At 43.4% G+C, this 19,462-nt stretch overlaps 1 protein-coding gene across 1 annotated transcript in view; it reads left to right on the top strand.

The window, feature by feature from the left end:
- hdac5 (histone deacetylase 5) overlaps positions 1 to 19,462 on the top strand; it is an 85,675-nt gene that overhangs the window by 12,495 nt on the left and 53,718 nt on the right. The window contains exon 2 of the mRNA XM_072443668.1: positions 13,164 to 13,303. Coding sequence (XP_072299769.1) covers positions 13,282 to 13,303 — 22 coding nt within the window. The 5' untranslated portion in view covers positions 13,164 to 13,281. The remainder of the gene's footprint in view (positions 1 to 13,163; positions 13,304 to 19,462) is intronic.

Here is a 19,462-nt window from a genome sequence, read left to right as displayed (position 1 = left end):
TTTCTGTCTCCAATGAACCACAGACATTTTATTATAAGCTAGATGCAAATACAAACACATTCTTAATAATAGGACTATTTTATAAAATACTGAGTTTGATTTCATCTTTCAATTATATATTCTGAACTTTGGAAAATCCAAAATCAGGTTTTCCGATTGGATGTTTGAGTTCATGCACATATACTTTTCAGATTTGTTGAAGTTCGACCTGTAGTCGACTTTTAGAAACTCTTGTTGTCTAACAACATTCCCTGCCTAAAGCTAAAAAGCTCTAAACTAGTATCATTCTGATCTGACCATGTTTCTGACCCAAACTGCACTCACAACACTACAACACTACAGCACTACAGCATTACAGCACTACAGCATTACAGCACTACAGCACTACAGCACTACAGCACTACAGCAGTACAGCACTACACACTACAGCACTACAGCACTACAGCATTACAGCACTACAGCACTACAGCACTACAGCACTACAGCACTACAGCACTACAGCACTACACACTACAGCACTACAGCACTACAGCACTACAGCACTACACACTACAGCACTACAGCACTACACACTACAGCACTACAGCACTACAGCACTACAGCACTACAGCACTACAGCACTACAGCATTACAGCACTACAACACTACAACACTACAGCACTACAGCACTACAACACTACAGCATTACAGCACTACAGCACTACAGCACTACAGCATTACAGAATTACAGCACTACAACACTACAGCATTACAGCACCACAACACTACAACACTACAGTATTACAACACTACAACACTACAACACTACAACACTACAGCACTACAACACGACAGCACTACAGCATTACAGCACTACAACACTACAGCATTACAGCACTACAGCACTACAGCATTACAGCACTACAACACTACAGCATTACCGCACTACAACACTACAACACTACAACACTACAGCACTACAACACTACAGCATTACAGCACTACAGCACTACAGCATTACAGAATTACAGCACTACAACACTACAGCATTACAGCACTACAACACTACAGTATTACAACACTACAACACTACAGCACTACAACACTACAGCACTACAGCATTACAGCACTACAACACTACAGCATTACAGTACTACAGCACTACAGCACTACAGCATTACAGCATTACAGCACTACAACACTACAACACTACAGCACTACAACACTACAGCACTACAGCATTACAGCACTACAACACTACAACACTACAACACTACAGCACTACAACACTACAGCATTACAGCATTACAGCACTACAACACTACAGCATTACAGCACTACAACACTACAGTATTACAACACTACAACACTACAACACTACAGCACTACAACACTACAGCATTACAGCATTACAGCATTACAGCACTACAACACTACAGCATTACAGCACTACAACACTACAGTATTACAACACTACAACACTACAACACTACAGCACTACAACACTACAGCACTACAGCATTACAGCACTACAGCATTACAGCACTACAGCACTACAGCACTACAGCATTACAGCATTACAGCACTACAACACTACAGCATTACAGCATTACAGCACTACAACACTACAGCATTACAGCACTACAGCATTACAGCACTACAGCACTACAGCACTACACACTACAGCACTACAGCACTACAGCATTACAGCATTACAGCACTACAACACTACAGCATTACAGCACTACAACACTACAACACTACAGTATTACAACACTACAACACTACAACACTACAGCACTACAGCACTACAGCACTACAGCATTACAACCCTACAACACTACAGCATTAAAGCACTACAACACTACAACACTACAACACTACAACACTACAGCACTACAGCATTACAACACTACAACACTACAGCGTTACAACACTACAACACTACAGCATTACAACACTACAACACTACACACTACAGCACTACACACTACAGCACTACAGCACTACAGCACTACAACACTACAGCATTACAGCACTACAACACTACAACACTACAACACTACAGCATTACAGCACTACAACACTACAACACTACAGCACTACAGCACTACAGCATTACACACTACAGCACTACATCACTACAGCACTACAGCACTACAACACTACAACACTGCAGCATTGCAGCATTACAGCACTACAACACTACAGCACTACAGCACTACACACTACATCACTACATCACTACAGCACTACAGCACTACAGCATTACAACACTATGTAACCCATGTCTCAAATCCGGTTCTAAATGATTGATATTGCCCCCTCATACACTTTCATTGGCCCAACCACAAGGGGCGCTAGTATAAAAATGGCCGAACCACCAAGCCATTTCCGCTTCCTGCTCCGGCTGTGGACTGAAAACGTATGGTTATGAACTGTTAAACGTCTCGAAACTAACTGAAGCGGTTACAGATCATTCCAAGACTCAATGACCTCTGTTTTATAGGTCAGGTTTTTTTTTCCCCCCTGACACCCCCTGATTCTTATCCTCTGCAAGAGGTGGCGAGCGACCCATGTGACCTAAGAATCTGGTAGGATCACTCTTTGTTTTTTCCCCGGATACGGACACCCTAAGTTGGAATATTTTTTTCGTTTCACTCGGAATATATTCACCTTTTTTTGAGATCCTACAAACTGAACTTAAGCACCCAAAGGAACAGAACTTTGCTGGGAACCTTTTTTGTTGTTTTGAATATTTGTTTATATTTATTTATATTAATACAATTTATACTACAACGTCCTCCTGTGTTACTTTTTTTTCCCCACAAGCTCCTGTGGCCGAACTTAGTCATTTCTGACAGTCAAATGCGTATTATTTTAAGTTAGTGTTACACGTGGCGAGCTAGCCAGGAGCCTGTGTTGGTGAATGAAAGTGTTAATACACAGTGAATCAGTATAAATATATTTTGTTTTGTCCGATTTATATTATGGATTTGTTTGAAAAATCAGGGTTGAACATGATGAATTGTGTTACTGTTTCTGGTGTTACTCACACAGCTAAAGACGATGAAATATTAGATGTACTGAAACAGTATGGTCAATTCAAAGTAGTATTGGTTGACGATGCAGATTCTCTGTTTTATAAAAACCTGATCATTGAGTATAAAGATGACTTAGCTTTGTTAGAGCTAAAGAAAATATTGCCGTATACGCACGTTTCTGAGACCGAACCTAATCTCAAATTTTGCGTTACGTTAATTGAAGACACAGTCCCAGTCGGAGCAGAGGCTTTTCCCCCTAATTACATAAATGAACTAAGACATCTTGCAAGACGGAGCGGACACAGATTTGAAAGAGTGCTTCAAACTGTGATGTCGCAAATAAGTGAACATTTGGAGGCATCAGGCGGAGGAGATGACTCAGTGCAAATTGTGGAAACAGTTTCTCTCATGCCTGGCCAGCAGGGAGCGCCAACTGCAATAACATCGCAACCACAAGTACCGTCACAACATTCAAGCCGTTCCTTACCTGAGCACCAAATTCCGCACCGAATACTCTCCCCATCTGAACTAAATCCACCCCAAATTCAAAAAATGGTTGTGGAGCACATCGTGAGAGCCGAAGAGATCACATCACACTCGATACCCACCTTAAGACTTCGTCCCTTTTCCGGCAGGGTGCCTAAACCATCAAATGAAACGGATTATGAAAGCTGGCGATCTCACATTGAACTGTTGTTAGCTGATGTGAATTTACCGCCGCTACATGTGACCAGAAAAATGTGCGAAAGCCTCTTGTCACCCGCTGCTGATGTAATAAAGGGCCTGAAACCTGACACATTGCCATCCATCTATCTACAAGTGTTGGACTCTGCTTACTCCACTGTGCAGGATGGAGAAGAATTATTTGCACAATTTCTAAACACATTTCAAGATCACGGTGAAAAACCTTCAAGTTATCTTCAACGCCTGCTGCTGACCCTGAACACGGTTGTCAAACAAGGTGGAGTTGCTGCAACTGACATCGACAAACAATTGCTGAAACAATTCTGCAGAGGGTGCTGGGACAATATAATTATTAGCAAGTTGCAACTTGAACAAAAGAGGGAGAATCCTCCATCTTTTGCGGAACTGCTCCTCCTTCTAAGAACTGAAGAGGACAGGCAACAAGTAAAGGAGAGCTTGATGAGGAAACACATAAGTTCCATCAAGCAGCGAGCAACTCTTCATGCTCAAAGCACATGTCCCTGTAACCATGCGGATACAGACTCTGCTTCAATCAATGAGTTAAAACAGCAAATGAAGAAACTGCAGCAACAAATGTCAGCACTCCTCGCTCAAACCACCCCGACTTCGAAAAACACCAATCGCAGCAAAGCACATTCTTTCCAATCACCAGGCGGAAGCCAAGGCCAGAATACACGACCAAGACCCGGATTCTGTTTCAAGTGTGGAGAAGATGGCCACATTGCTAGTACATGCAACCAACCAGCTAATCCTACACTGGTACAGCAGAATAAATTACGATTACAACAAAAACAGGCACAATGGGAGCAGAACAACAATCAAAGCCATTTAAACTAGGATCAGTCTCTCCTGCGGGACAAGCGGAGGCTGCCTCATCTTGGTGTCCCAAACATGAACTTCGACAACCTTTCAACACATTACCAAGGGGACTAATCGGTACCAAATGTACTACTCAAGTTATCATCCAAAATGCACCAATCAATTGTCTGCTGGATACTGGTTCACAAGTTACCACCATTCCTGAATCAGTTTACAACGCTCATCTATCAGACCATCAACTCAGACCTCTGGACGACCTTCTTGAAGTTGAAGGAGCAAACGGACAAGCAGTACCTTATCTGGGCTACATCAGTCTCAACATCACTTTTCCTCCCGACTTCCTGGGTACTCCAATAGACGTTGCCACGTTGGCTCTGGTAGTGCCTGACTTTAAAACCCATCAGCCATTTGTCCTTATTGGAACCAATACGCTGGACATTGTCTACACAGTCCACCATGAGCAAAGTCCTGACTTCAACCCAGTTCCGTATGGTTATCGTGCTGTCCTGAAAATACTTGAAAACAGACATAAATTAAAAAGAGAAGAGCATCATGGAATTGTGAAACTCTACAGCACAACTCAAAAAACTATTCCGGCTGGACAGACCATGCTTCTAGATGGCATCGTGATCTCACATTCGTTACAAGCAGAAGAATCCGTCATGATTGAACATCCTACCTCATTTCAATTGCCTGGCGGGTTGATGATCCAGTCCTGTCTTGTTGATTTCTCAAGCCAGAATCCAATTTTCCTGCCAGTCCCAGTCACTAACGAATCTGACCACGATGTAACTCTACCTCCTTGTGCCATGCTTGCAGAGATCAGTGCATTTCAATCAATTTCCTGTGCTGCACAGACCGGTTCAGAATCCATGTCTAACTCTTTGCCAAAGCCACAGTTTGACTACAACTTTGAAAACTCTCCTCTCACTCCTGAGTGGAAGAACAGAATAATCAAAAAACTTAATAGTATCCCGGATGTTTTTGCAAGACATGATTTAGACTTTGGTAGAACCAACAGAGTAAAACATCAAATAAAGCTGCTTGATTCAACGCCATTCAAACAGAGACCTCGACCCATACATCCTCAAGATATTGATGCTGTGAGAAAGCATCTTCAAGAATTGTCAGAATCAGGAGTAATAAGAGAATCGGAGTCACCTTTTGCCTCACCGATAGTAGTCGTGAGAAAGAAGAATGGCAGTGTCCGACTCTGCATTGACTACAGAAAACTTAACCTACAAACCATAAAGGATGCCTACGCTCTTCCCAAGCTTGAAGACACATTCACAGCACTCACAGGATCTCAATGGTTTTCTGTTTTGGACCTAAAGTCCGGATATTATCAAATCGAAATGGATGAAAAGGACAAGGATAAAACTGCTTTTGTCTGCCCACTAGGATTTTGGGAATTCAATCGGATGCCTCAAGGGGTCACCAATGCTCCATCTACATTTCAACGCTTAATGGAAAAATGCGTTGGGGAGATGAATCTCAAAGAGGTACTGGTGTTTATTGATGACCTCATTGTTTTTGCACCAACCTTGGAGCAACATGAGGAACGACTTATGAAAGTCCTAAACCGGCTGAAAGACTTTGGACTTAAACTCTCTGTCGAAAAATGCATCTTTTTCCAAACCTCTGTCCGTTACCTCGGCCATGTTGTGTCCCGAAACGGTGTTGAAACTGATCCGCAGAAAACTGAAGCCTTGAGATCATGGCCAATTCCTAAGAACTTAAAAGAACTCCGATCATTTTTGGGATTTTCTGGTTATTACAGAAGATTTGTGCAAGGCTACTCAAACATTGTGAAGCCACTTCATGAACTTACCTCTGGATATCCACCGTCCCAAAAGAAACTGAAGGCCTTGATCAAGCCAGATAACTACCTTAATCCGAAAGAGCCATTTGGAGGCCGTTGGACATCTGCCTGCCAAGAAGCATTTGAAAAAATTAAGGAAAAATTAACCTCTGCCCCAGTTCTTGCTTTCGCTGACCCAAGGAAGCCCTACCTGTTACACACTGACGCCAGTTCCATCGGGCTCGGTGCTGTACTGTACCAAGAGCAGAAAGGAGAAAAAAGGGTGATTGCCTACGCCAGTAGGGGGTTGTCCCGGAGTGAGTCAAGATACCCAGCCCACAAGCTGGAGTTTCTGGCTCTCAAATGGGCTGTCACTGAAAAATTCAGTGATTACCTGTATGGTACCTCTTTCACTGTTGTGACTGACAGCAATCCTTTAACTTATCTCCTCACTTCAGCAAAACTGGATGCCACAAGCTACCGCTGGTTATCTGCTCTATCAACATATTACTTCAAGATCACGTACGGGGCTGGAAAACAAAATGCTGATGCAGACGGACTTTCACGCAGACCCCATGGAAAACCCTCAAATGACCTAATGTCACAAAAAGAACAGGACAGAATTCTCAGATTTGCTGAGCAACATCTCGAATGCCCCAACGTCATAACAATTGATCAACATACTGTACAAGCTCTTTCTGACAGACAACTAATCTGTAGTGCTCCTGATTATGCTCTCGTTCATTCCTTGTCTATGTCCACTGACAGCCTTCCAGATAGTTTCACTGCTGACGAGCAGTTTACTTCCTCTTTGGATCCTCACTTGAGCACATCTGACATAGCTGACAAGCAACGCGCGGATCCTATTCTCAGACACGTGATAGCACAATTGGAGACTGGCGAATCACCACCACCTTCCTTGAGGGAACAACTGCCAGAGCTGCCGCTCCTATTACGGGACCTAAATCGTTTGGAGCTCCATAACAACGTCCTCGTACGGAGAAGGCAACTTGGCAACCAGCTCCAACATCAGCTTGTGCTTCCCCATGAATGTCGTGCGTATGTTTTGTTCAGCCTACATGATCAGATGGGCCACATGGGCATTGAACGTACCTTGGATCTGGTCCGGAACCGTTTTTATTGGCCACGGATGGCCAACGATGTACAGACCAAGGTGAAGACATGTGAGAGATGCATAAAACGCAAAACACTACCAGAAAAGGCTGCACCACTGGTGAATATCAGAACTTCCCAACCACTTGAACTTGTTTGTATTGATTTTCTGACATTGGAACCTGATAAAAGCAAAATCAAAGACATTCTGGTCATAACGGATCATTTTACTAAATACGCCCTTGCCATACCAACTCCGAATCAGAAGGCGAGAACTGTAGCCAAAAGTCTCTGGGAAAATTTCTTTGTGCACTATGGGATTCCACAGAAAATTCACAGCGACCAAGGACCAGATTTTGAATCACGAACAATAAAAGAACTCTGTTCACTGGCTGGCATTCACAAAATAAGAACTACACCATATCACCCAAGAGGAAACCCCGTCGAAAGATTCAATAGAACATTACTGGACATGCTTGGTACGCTGGCAGAACAGGAAAAAACTCATTGGAAAGACTTTGTAAAACCACTTGTTCATGCTTACAATTGCACTAAAAACGACACTACTGGATTCACCCCATATGAACTAATGTTTGGTCGCCAGCCACGACTCCCAATAGATCTAATATTTGGCCTGCCTGTGTCCAAATCCAGTCTGAATCACTCTGAATATGTTCAGAAGCTAAAATTACATCTGGATAAAAGTTACCAATTGGCTTCAGAGAATGCAAGTAAAAGTATGCTGAAGAATAAGAGACGCTTCGACCAAAAAGTCATTGCATCTGAACTTGAAGTGGGAGATCGAGTTCTTGTCCGGAACGTCAGACTTAGAGGAAAACACAAAATTGCAGACAAATGGGAATCGGAACCATATGTGGTGGTGAAGAAGGCTACAAATTTACCTGTATACACCGTACGTCTTGAACACGCCGACAAACCATTAAGAACACTCCATCGAGACCTACTTTTGCCTTGTGGATACCTACCTGTCACAGCTCAAGTCCAGCCATCACATGCCAAAAGAACAGTAAAACCGCCAGTACATCTAACGACAGACACTGAAATTGCTGAAGATGAACCACTATCCGATGAAGAAATACTGCCAACCAATTGGTACAACTTACCTTACTCAGAGCCTACACGATTTATAACTACCTTGAACATTCCTACCGAAAAAATTGTTCCTGAAATTCAAGATCCAATATCAGAACTGCCAGAACATTCATCAGACACTGAAACAGAAATTCTTGCCCAAGTTGAACACTGCACTGATATTCAGCAAGAACCAATAGATCCTGAAACAAACCCTCCAGACCCTGAAAGTGAGAACTCAATTGCTGACTCTGGCTCTGAACCTGACTCTGAACCTGACTCACCACATTCAGTGCAGACCCTACCTTCTGGTCCTGAGTCTGAAACATTCACCCCGGAACAACCAAAAAGAAGCTCAACAAGAGCAAGACGCCCACCAGACAGACTACACTACAGCCATCTGGGCCATCCAATTCTGAAAAGCATACAATCACTATTTGATGGACTTGGAAAAGTGTTTTCAATTGCCGTGCCTGAGGAGGATATTGGTTATCAACACTCTCCTGGCCATCCATCTGACAGCTGTCAGTCCAGTCCATGTACGGGGACGTACATGAGGTCAGGGGGGGACCCTGTAACCCATGTCTCAAATCCGGTTCTAAATGATTGATATTGCCCCCTCATACACTTTCATTGGCCCAACCACAAGGGGCGCTAGTATAAAAATGGCCGAACCACCAAGCCATTTCCGCTTCCTGCTCCGGCTGTGGACTGAAAACGTATGGTTATGAACTGTTAAACGTCTCGAAACTAACTGAAGCGGTTACAGATCATTCCAAGACTCAATGACCTCTGTTTTATAGGTCAGGTTTTTTTTTCCCCCCTGACACCCCCTGATTCTTATCCTCTGCAAGAGGTGGCGAGCGACCCATGTGACCTAAGAATCTGGTAGGATCACTCTTTGTTTTTTCCCCGGATACGGACACCCTAAGTTGGAATATTTTTTTCGTTTCACTCGGAATATATTCACCTTTTTTTGAGATCCTACAAACTGAACTTAAGCACCCAAAGGAACAGAACTTTGCTGGGAACCTTTTTTGTTGTTTTGAATATTTGTTTATATTTATTTATATTAATACAATTTATACTACAACGTCCTCCTGTGTTACTTTTTTTTCCCCACAAGCTCCTGTGGCCGAACTTAGTCATTTCTGACAGTCAAATGCGTATTATTTTAAGTTAGTGTTACAACTACAACACTACAGCATTACAGCACTACAACACTACAGCACTACAGCACTACACACTACATCACTACATCACTACAGCACTACATCACTACAGCACTACAACACTACAACACTACAGCACTACAGCACTACACACTACAGCACTACAGCACTACACACTACAGCACTACATCACTACAGCACTACATCACTACAGCACTACAACACTACAACACTACAGCACTACAGCACTACACACTACATCACTACATCACTACAGCACTACATCACTACAGCACTACAACACTACAACACTGCAGCATTGCAGCATTACAGCACTACAACACTACACACTACATCACTACATCACTACAGCACTACAGCACTACAGCACTACAGCACTACATCACTACAGCACTACAGCACTACAGCACTACAGCACTACAGCACTACAGCACTATAACACTACAGCACTACAGCACTACAGCACTACAGCACTACAGCACTACAACACTACAACACTACAACACTACAGCACTACAGCACTACAGCACTACAGCACTACAGCGTTTGAGCGCCTTTCTTAAAGCGTTTCTTGAAGCTGTGTTTTTATTGGATCTCAGCTGCTGCATGTCCTGTGTTATTACTGTTAAATCTGTCGACACATGGAAAGAGCTAGTAAAGGTGTATATACTGGTGTGAGCATGTTGTTTCTATTGTACTAGAGTTCACCTTTTAAAGAGCAGTGATGCAGCACATTTTATCCTCTGAGGAACTCAACTGCTGTTGTGATTTTGGGCGTTACAAAAATGAATTGAAATTTGGGCTCAGTCCGTCACGCCACAAATCAGCTGATTAACTCCTTGGACTTTTTCTTTATTTATTCCATTTTATCCACCATCTTATAAACGGGAACTCTCAAGCTGCTTGAACTGTTGTACATCAAACTAAAAACTGTTATTTCCCCCTTATTTCCAGTCAAATCCATCTTTCTGACCAGGGTCAGTTTGTGCTCCAAACCCACAAGTCAAAAATAACATGAGAAATGATTAGGACTTTGATATGGATTCCGCCTGCACATTTTTGCTTTAATACAAGTCCTTAAAACATTTTTTTAGTCAATTTACCTTCAGTTTTTAAAAGGAAATTGTCAGAACCCAATTAAAGCTAATTTTCATGTCAATCAGCCGATCCAGAAACCAGCTTCACTGGAGGGATTTAAAATCAGATTTTCTCTGTGCAGAGCTCGTATCTACTTATGATTAGAGTAAATCAGACACCAGAGTCCAAAACGACAGAGTCCCCGTTTCACAAAGACTCCAGAGGCTCCAGAGGCTCCAGAGGCTCCAGAGGCTCCAGAGGCTCCAGAGGGTTCAGAGGGTTCAGAGGCTCCAGAGGCTTCAGAGGGTCCAGAGGCTCCAGAGGCTCCAGAGGCTCCAGAGGCTCCAGAGGGTTCAGAGGCTCCAGAGGCTCCAGAGGCTCCAGAGGCTCCAGAGGGTTCAGAGGGTTCAGAGGCTCCAGAGGCTCCAGAGGCTCCAGAGGTTCCAGAGGCTCCAGAGGCTCCAGAGGGTTCAGAGGGTTCAGAGGCTCCAGAGGCTCCAGAGGCTCCAGAGGGTTCAGAGGCTCCAGAGGCTCCAGAGGCTCCAGAGGCTCCAGAGGCTCCAGAGGCTCCAGAGGCTCCAGAGGGTTCAGAGGTTCCAGAGGCTCCAGAGGCTCCAGAGGGTTCAGAGGGTTCAGAGGGTTCAGAGGTTCCAGAGGCTCCAGAGGCTCCAGAGGCTCCAGAGGCTCCAGAGTCTCCAGAGGCTCCAGAGGGTTCAGAGGCTCCAGAGGCTCCAGAGGGTTCAGAGGTTCCAGAGGCTCCAGAGGCTCCAGAGGGTTCAGAGGGTTCAGAGGCTCCAGAGGCTCCAGAGGCTCCAGAGGCTCCAGAGGCTCCAGAGGCTCCAGAGGCTCCAGAGGGTTCAGAGGTTCCAGAGGCTCCAGAGGGTTCAGAGGGTTCAGAGGTTCCAGAGGTTCCAGAGGTTCCAGAGGCTCCAGAGGCTCCAGAGGGTTCAGAGGCTCCAGAGGCTCCAGAGGCTCCAGAGGGTTCAGAGGGTTCAGAGGCTCCAGAGGCTCCAGAGGGTTCAGAGGTTCCAGAGGCTCCAGAGGGTTCAGAGGGTTCAGAGGCTCCAGAGGCTCCAGAGGCTCCAGAGGCTCCAGAGGGTTCAGAGGGTTCAGAGGTTCCAGAGGTTCCAGAGGCTCCAGAGGCTCCAGAGGGTTCAGAGGGTTCAGAGGCTCCAGAGGCTCCAGAGGTTCCAGAGGCTCCAGAGGCTCCAGAGGGTTCAGAGGGTCCAGAGGCTCCAGAGGCTCCAGAGGCTCCAGAGGGTTCAGAGGCTCCAGAGGCTCCAGAGGCTCCAGAGGGTTCAGAGGGTCCAGAGGCTCCAGAGGCTCCAGAGGGTTCAGAGGGTTCAGAGGCTCCAGAGGCTCCAGAGGGTTCAGAGGTTCCAGAGGCTCCAGAGGCTCCAGAGGCTCCAGAGGGTTCAGAGGGTTCAGAGGTTCCAGAGGCTCCAGAGGCTCCAGAGGGTTGTTGTTGTTGTTTTATGGAGGTTGGCATCCGAGTGTTGCATTACCGCCAGACTTTATTCCTTAGACTGTTATTGCTGTTGTTATTGTTTTATGGCGGTCGACAGCCGAGTGTCGCATTACCGCCAGACTTTATTCCCCAGACTTTGTCGTAGTCCTAAAAGTTGTTCTTCCAGTGCTCCAGAGGGTTCAGGAGCAGCTTGAGCTTTAAATGGCGTTTTTTGAAAAAATAGGCCCTAAGCTTTAAGTGTAAAGACAAAATAGACATTGTCGTAATAGAGCAGATTTCTTCTGAGAGTTTCACAATTTAGGGCGACACAAAATATTATAATATGGTGGTAAAAAAAAATTATATATATATATATATATATATATATAAATATAAATTATATAATTTTTGTACGTTAAAAAACCTTCTTAAGATGACTTTTCTTGTGTGTTTTGTTTCTTTCTGCTCGTAAGTTGGAGTAAATGCAGCTCATAAACGTAGTTAAGCACTAAGTCATTACAAGAATGGCTTTTGTTCTATTCATTCGTAGTGGTAGGTTAATTAAAAGCAGCTCTGAAAAGACGTGTACACAAAGATAAAGGAGAGCGGCTCTTTGATGTGAGGCTTTGGGTCAGGAAGGACAGAAAGCATCAGGTGGGACTGTTTTATCTCAGAGTGGTCAGATGTAATATCCAGACCATCAACAGGCTGGACTCGCGGGTGACACATGGCCTAAATAATGAACGAGGCTTTCTGAAAGTCGCCTTTTGTGCAAAGTTATAAGCCTTTTTTGCAGCAGCGCGCCGCACACCTGCCCACACATTAAGTAAATGTCAGTGTGCCTTTATCTGTAATTAATGACGTCTGACTGGTGCGTTTTGTCTTGTTTGCAGAGAAGGAGCGTGACTCACCTGTCTCTCTGCACCTCCGCCGCCTGCCATGGAGGACCCGCTCTAACACTCCAGCTCACAGTGGAAGGGACCAGGCCAGAGCAGGACGAGCACCAGCTTCATGAGTTCACCGCACAACTCAGGTAAGTGTCTGTGGTGATGCTGGGCATAACTGCTTCTGTTCAGTGTTAGGAACAACGCTCTTTAACTAGAACTTATCTTTTAAGGTATTTGCAATCTAATTATTATTAACGACTCTCCATTCTGTTGCACTCACTTGTTTTGACTTTGACTAATCATAGAAAATGGACACATTCATCACGAGTTTACGCAGATTAATCGCGCTCCTTTAGATTATGCAGCAAGACTCACCTGAAAGAAGAACATGAGCAGCGCTGTTAGCACATAGTTACATTTACCCACAGAATCCATCGGTCCTCAGATGGACGAGCACACGTCACTCGCCAGCTGACGTTTAGGAGGGCGGCGCGGTGGAGAGCGATACGGCAAAACAAAGCAGAGTTCTGGTGTTGGACGCCACGCGCACGTGACGAAAGTAAAGGTTGCGTGTGAGCCCTAAAATGAGAAACATTGGCCAAATCTTCCACCAGCCCAACTACAGAACACTGGTAAATGCCAGGCCAATCCCAACAGGCCAATCCCAACATCTTACATAAGAGCCAGTTACATTCACAATGAGGGGCCTTGAACCCCACCCAACCCTTCCATATTTACTTGAAACATGTGCTTTATTATGAAATACAAACACATAAATTATAATAGTAGTGTATTTAGATGTGTGAAATAATTAAAAATCTAAAATTGTGATTAATACGCCAAAAAAAGCTTGTGCTTTCAACCATATTAAACCATATTAAAGAATCCCCCTCATTAAAAAACATACATGGAGTTGTATTTTGCTTCATTCATGGTCAGTCAGTTCCAGTTGTCCCTGGATTGTGGCGTCACAGATAAATAATAATAATAAACCATAACAGGATTCAATCTGTGCATTTCTGCCGCGTGTTAGCGGTCTCAGTGCCTAATGGATTGTTTAATCCCACTGCTGACAGCAGAGGGCGTGCCAATGCTTAAATTACACACTGGAGACAGGTGTCGTTTGTAAGTGTTTTTAAAAAATGTATACATTATTTTAATTTAGAAAACGACTAAAAGCATATTTGTTTGGGAATTAAAGACATAATAATGAATGATATGTTCATTTTGAAGTAATCCAAGTTGAAATACCTCAAAGTCTTGATGGAAATCTGCCTCTGCTCCTGCTCTTCTGTTGCATTGAGCTAAAACAATGCACTGGTGTAAATTGTTGTCGTTTTCGACTGGCTACAATAAAAGTCATAAAATGTCTAATTTGTGACTGTTTAGTTTCAGTTTAGATTTATCATTATTAAGAAGGGTTGAAATGGCCAGATATGATAATAATCATATGAAAAGTTTTGACATGTTAAAATAATCCTTTGACTTGGAGGAACAGGACTTCAACAGGTATTTATGAATAAGGAGTTATTATAACCAAAAAAATAAACAAAGAAACAACTATTCTAACCTTCTTATTGACTTTTTATTAAGACCTATAAATTAGAACTTGCAAGAGGTTATTGCTATATCTAAACTATATCAATGCATCATTAACCTGGAGAACTACTCTACTGAATAAAAACAAATGGGAAAGTGAAGGTCATTTTGTTCTGACAGACGAGCAGTGGGAAGCTGAACCACAACATCACATGTCTGGAGGGAATTTAGTTGGAAAAATGTGTCACGTTATTTCATATCACGATGTCAAAGTGCCCATTACTCACAGGGAAATGACTGACTGTTGACAGACTGTTGGAGAAACTGTGGCGGGCCGAGGCAAACCACTACCACCTGTTTTGGGCCTGCCCTGTTGCTCCAAAATATTATTATTAACGTGGTAGAAAAAGCTTCAGTTGTAGTCATCTGGACTCAGTTTGAAAAAATAGACGTTTCGACTCTCATCCAAGAGTCATTGTCAATAAAAGAATTTAGATCGAGAACTCCGATATTAATACTGTTCTGTGGTAAGACCCGCCCATTGGGAGGAGCCTTCCTGAAGTAGAAAGAGTTGTTTGTTTCAACAGAAACTCCCCCCTTGTATCTACCGAGCTAGCCTATTCAGAATTTTAATGGCCTATTAGAATCCTCTTTGTCTTTGTGAGACCCTGGCTCAACCACCCTGAGTACCTGATTAGCATCTAAATGTCCTGGTACTGGTCCTCTACCTTTCCAGGGGTTCAGTATTCCATTATAAATAACAGGAAGATTAAACCTTAGCCCTCCATTTCTGTTTAAAGAAGGTCTTTCTTTTTTAACAAAAATAGCTTCCTTGACTCCTCTTTCAAACCATCTTTTCTCCCTGCTTAAAACCTTCACCTCACCGTCTTCAAACGAGTGATTAGAGGCTTCAAGATGGAGATGCACGGCACTCTGAGGTCCTGAACTAGTATTTCTTCTGTGCTGATAAAGCCTCTTGTGTAGAGGCTGTTTTGTCTCACCTATGTACCGTTCTTTACAGCTTTCTTCACTGCATTGGATCGAATAAACTACATTGCTCTGTTTTTGAGTCGGCAACTTGTCCTTAGGGTGAACCAGTTTTTGTCTTAAAGTGTTTCCTGGTTTAAAATAAACAGGGACTTCGTGTTGTCTAAAAATTCTCTGCAGTTTTTCCGACAGGCCAGAACGGTACATAGGTGAGACCAAACAGCCTCTACACAAGAGGCTTTATCAGCACAGAAGAAATACAAGTTCAGGACCGCAGAGTGCCGTGCATCTCCATCTTGAAGCCTCTAATCACTCGTTTGAAGACGGTGACGTTTGAAAAACTTGTCCGGGTGCGATGGGACGTTATATGCCTTTAATTATTTGTCATTATTTCATTACTTGTATTATTGTTACTTTCTTTTGCTCTTCGTTTGTGTCCCCAGCTGTTGTGTTTTGAGTGTCTTTAAATTAAAACATTTTAGGGAAAACAAAAAAAATAGCATAAAAATAGCAAAAATATGAAATCTACAGGTTTCAGTGTGTTCACGTGGAGCATTTCATCTGTTCATACCTCAGAACACGCAGAACAAGCTGGAGTGTTTTATGAGGCTTATGCAGTGATCTGTCAGGATTATAGCCAAAGACTGCTTACTAACTGTCAGATGGACTCATTGTGGCATCATGGGGGACATCACTAATTGGAAGTGGATTAAAATGTAAGTGATATGAGTCAGTGTGTGTAAGTATTTAGAATCCTGTATAATGCCTTATTGTCTTATTGTCATTTATTCAAAGGGGTATCATGTATTTTATTTATTACAAATTGTTCCATATTGGACAAAATATGCTTGAACCACCAACTTTAGGTCCATATGAAATGCTAAACATGAAAGAGGTTTAGATAAACCCAAACCTCATATTGTTGATCACAAATGAGCTGAAGGAGAGTGGATCGCATGAGCGTTGGCAGTCATAATGTTGCCATCTTAATGAAGCTGTTTTAAAGCTGTGAACTTCATATGATTCAGCCTTTAGTAAAGTGTTCTGTAACTCTCTGCTCTCTCACAGTAATAGTCCTGCTGATTTTTTAAAGATTGACGCATTCATGTCATTCCACACATAATCTGCAACACCTTCTCTAAATACTTGTATTTTAATAGTGTTATGTTCTGTTGCATATCATGTTTGACTTGACATTCAGGTGTAAATGTGTTTTCTCAACGTAAAACTCCGGCTCTCGTCAGCTCTTAAGAGTAAACGCTGGTGCAATCAGTCGACTTTAGCCTCGCGTTATCGTCTCACCTGTGGAGTGTTCCTGAACCACATCTCCGCCGAGTCCTGGGGTGACGGCTCGAGTGACTGGCTGTAACTCGGTCGTCATGGATACAAATATAGTACATACTGGCGGAGTACAGACAGCCACAGCGCAGACTCCTGGGGTTGATGCGCCTCAAATAGAAACGCAAAGATGAGTCATCGGCCGGGCTGCTGCAGTACTCACCTTTAACAGATGTGTTTAGTATGGACCTGGAGGAACACTGGTCACTCTCACCTCCTCTGTCCGCTCCGAACGCCGGACACCTCGGCCACAACGGCGGGAGCGATGTATAAGAGCAGACACAATGTATGCGTGTTGTGTACTTGTCTTGGTGCCCGTGCGTCCTTGTGTGTCACAGTGAGACATCCCTGAAGCTGCTGCAGGACACTGAGCTGTTTACACCGCGCTGAGGCAGAGGAGGAGGGAGGTGATGAAGAGGAGGTGGGATGAATGCACCAGGGAGTGATAGGAAAGCAAACAGGAGAAGATTTGTGTGGAAATATTCAGATTTACTATTAAACGTGTGTATTTATATGAACTTTGCAGTAGACATGTTTTACTGTTAAAGGTGCTGTTGGCTGATCTGTCCTGTGTAATACTGATTTGATTGATTTGTACTATAAAAGGCCATAAATCACAGTTTACCTCATCCCATTAACATGAGGAGTTAAGTACAATGATGTGGCACGGTTACTTATTTGGTGATATGGCCATTGTGCTCTGGTATCAGTTATAATCTTGTAAAGACACTGGTTTGGATATGTTTTATAACACTTTTACATTACCATACTTTTCACAATAAGCAGCATTTCCCCATGAACCATTTATTCATTTCTATCTAAAATTACCTCTGAACTCGCGCTGTATGAGTTCTGTTCTTTAAAAAACTCACCTTTATGTCCTTTTTTTTTGCTCAAGTGAATGGAACAAACAAAGCCTATAAATAGCAGCCAGCACTTTCAATTAATAATATGCGCACTGACGATGAAGCGAGTGCAACCTCGTCTTCTGCTTCTAAAAAAAGGCTTTTCCGTGGTTTTCCGTGGACGTTCCCCAGCGGCAGTACACCATCTGATGAAGGACGAGATGACTGTTTTAGATTGACTTAAATATTAATGGAGACTTATTTTAGGTTTATTTTAAGTGCCAGGCTTCCAAAATTCCCCTTGCTATTTGTAGAGCCCTTATAATGCAGACTGTATGGTAATCCACGTTAGAAAAGTGCACATATAAGAATTATTGTTTGAGATGCTAAAAATATACAAAAACATGTGTATAAGGGAATGAAACACTTATTTTTCTTAATTTATGGGGGGGTCATATTGCATAATATAGTACATATATTATGCAGAATACATTTGACGCTTTCATAATCAATTTACAACTTTACAATGAACCTTTTCTCATCAAAGACACAGGAATAATAGTATATTCAATATTGATTGCATGAACAGAAACAAGACAGACTATGAATCAATGCCATTGGACAAAAAACAACAACAACAACAATCAATTTCAAAGATTTATTAAATTGCCTAGCCCTGATTTACATGCTTCCCAGAACATACGTCGGGTTAGTTGTGTTTTTTCTTTACGTTGGAGACAGTTTAGTTGAATTTTGTTGAGGAATCCGTTCAGTTCCGACCCCGTTCCGTTGCATAATCTCGCTGCACTAACAACATTTATTGACATCACTGGTACTGCCACTCAAAATGTCTCTGGCCACATTTCCTCTGAATCGCTGAGTGTGTTCATAATATGTCAGCGTGTTCTCTCAACATTTTATATCCCGTCCAATCAATCTTCTGATGATTATGTAACCGGTGACAGGCCTCATTAATTCAAGCATCTGCCACCATAAGCTGCCACCGTCCCACGTCGCCACCGTGCCCCAGCAGACGGGTCAAGGTAACAGATCGGGTCGCCATAGCTACCAGGGTTAAAGAGTACACCGGGCCCACCCCCGCTTCCCTCCTCTCACCTGGGGATGTGGGCCGTGGAGGTGCTGTAATTTGATCGGCCCCCGCGATTAAAGACGCCCAGGCTCATTTCCAGTCGTCAGGTGAAGAAGCCACAGCGCCATGACAACCCCCCACCGACAACACTGGCTGGAGGCTTACTGCTCTACTCTGCGCTATTTTTATCCCGCGGCTCCTCCTCCCGACGAGGCTATTTTCAGCTCCATGTTCCCCACCGCTACCTCCATCTCTCGCTCTGTTAGTAAATGTCCTTTTTCTATAGCAGTAAAAGTAGCAGTGTGAAGCGAGGATCAGAGCCTTGTATAAGGACTTCCCTTGTCTTTCCACTTCCTCTCCTCTCACTGATCCACTTTCCCTCCCTCCTCTCTCTCTCTCTCTCTCTTCCTCCCTCGCTCTCTTTTTCTCTCCGCTGTTGTTCATTCACATTTGCAGACACTCAATACTAGCAGTCTGACCGGCAGCTGTTTCGCCCAGCTCTCCTT

The sequence above is a fragment of the Eucyclogobius newberryi genome, unplaced genomic scaffold, assembly GCF_026437365.1.
Source record: "Eucyclogobius newberryi isolate DKJ021-1_F unplaced genomic scaffold, fEucNew1.0.hap1 SCAF_13, whole genome shotgun sequence".
In the NCBI taxonomy this organism is placed as follows: Eukaryota; Metazoa; Chordata; class Actinopteri; order Gobiiformes; family Gobiidae; genus Eucyclogobius; species Eucyclogobius newberryi.
Note: the sequence above shows the minus strand (reverse complement) of the source record. Positions and strands in the feature narration are given on the sequence as shown.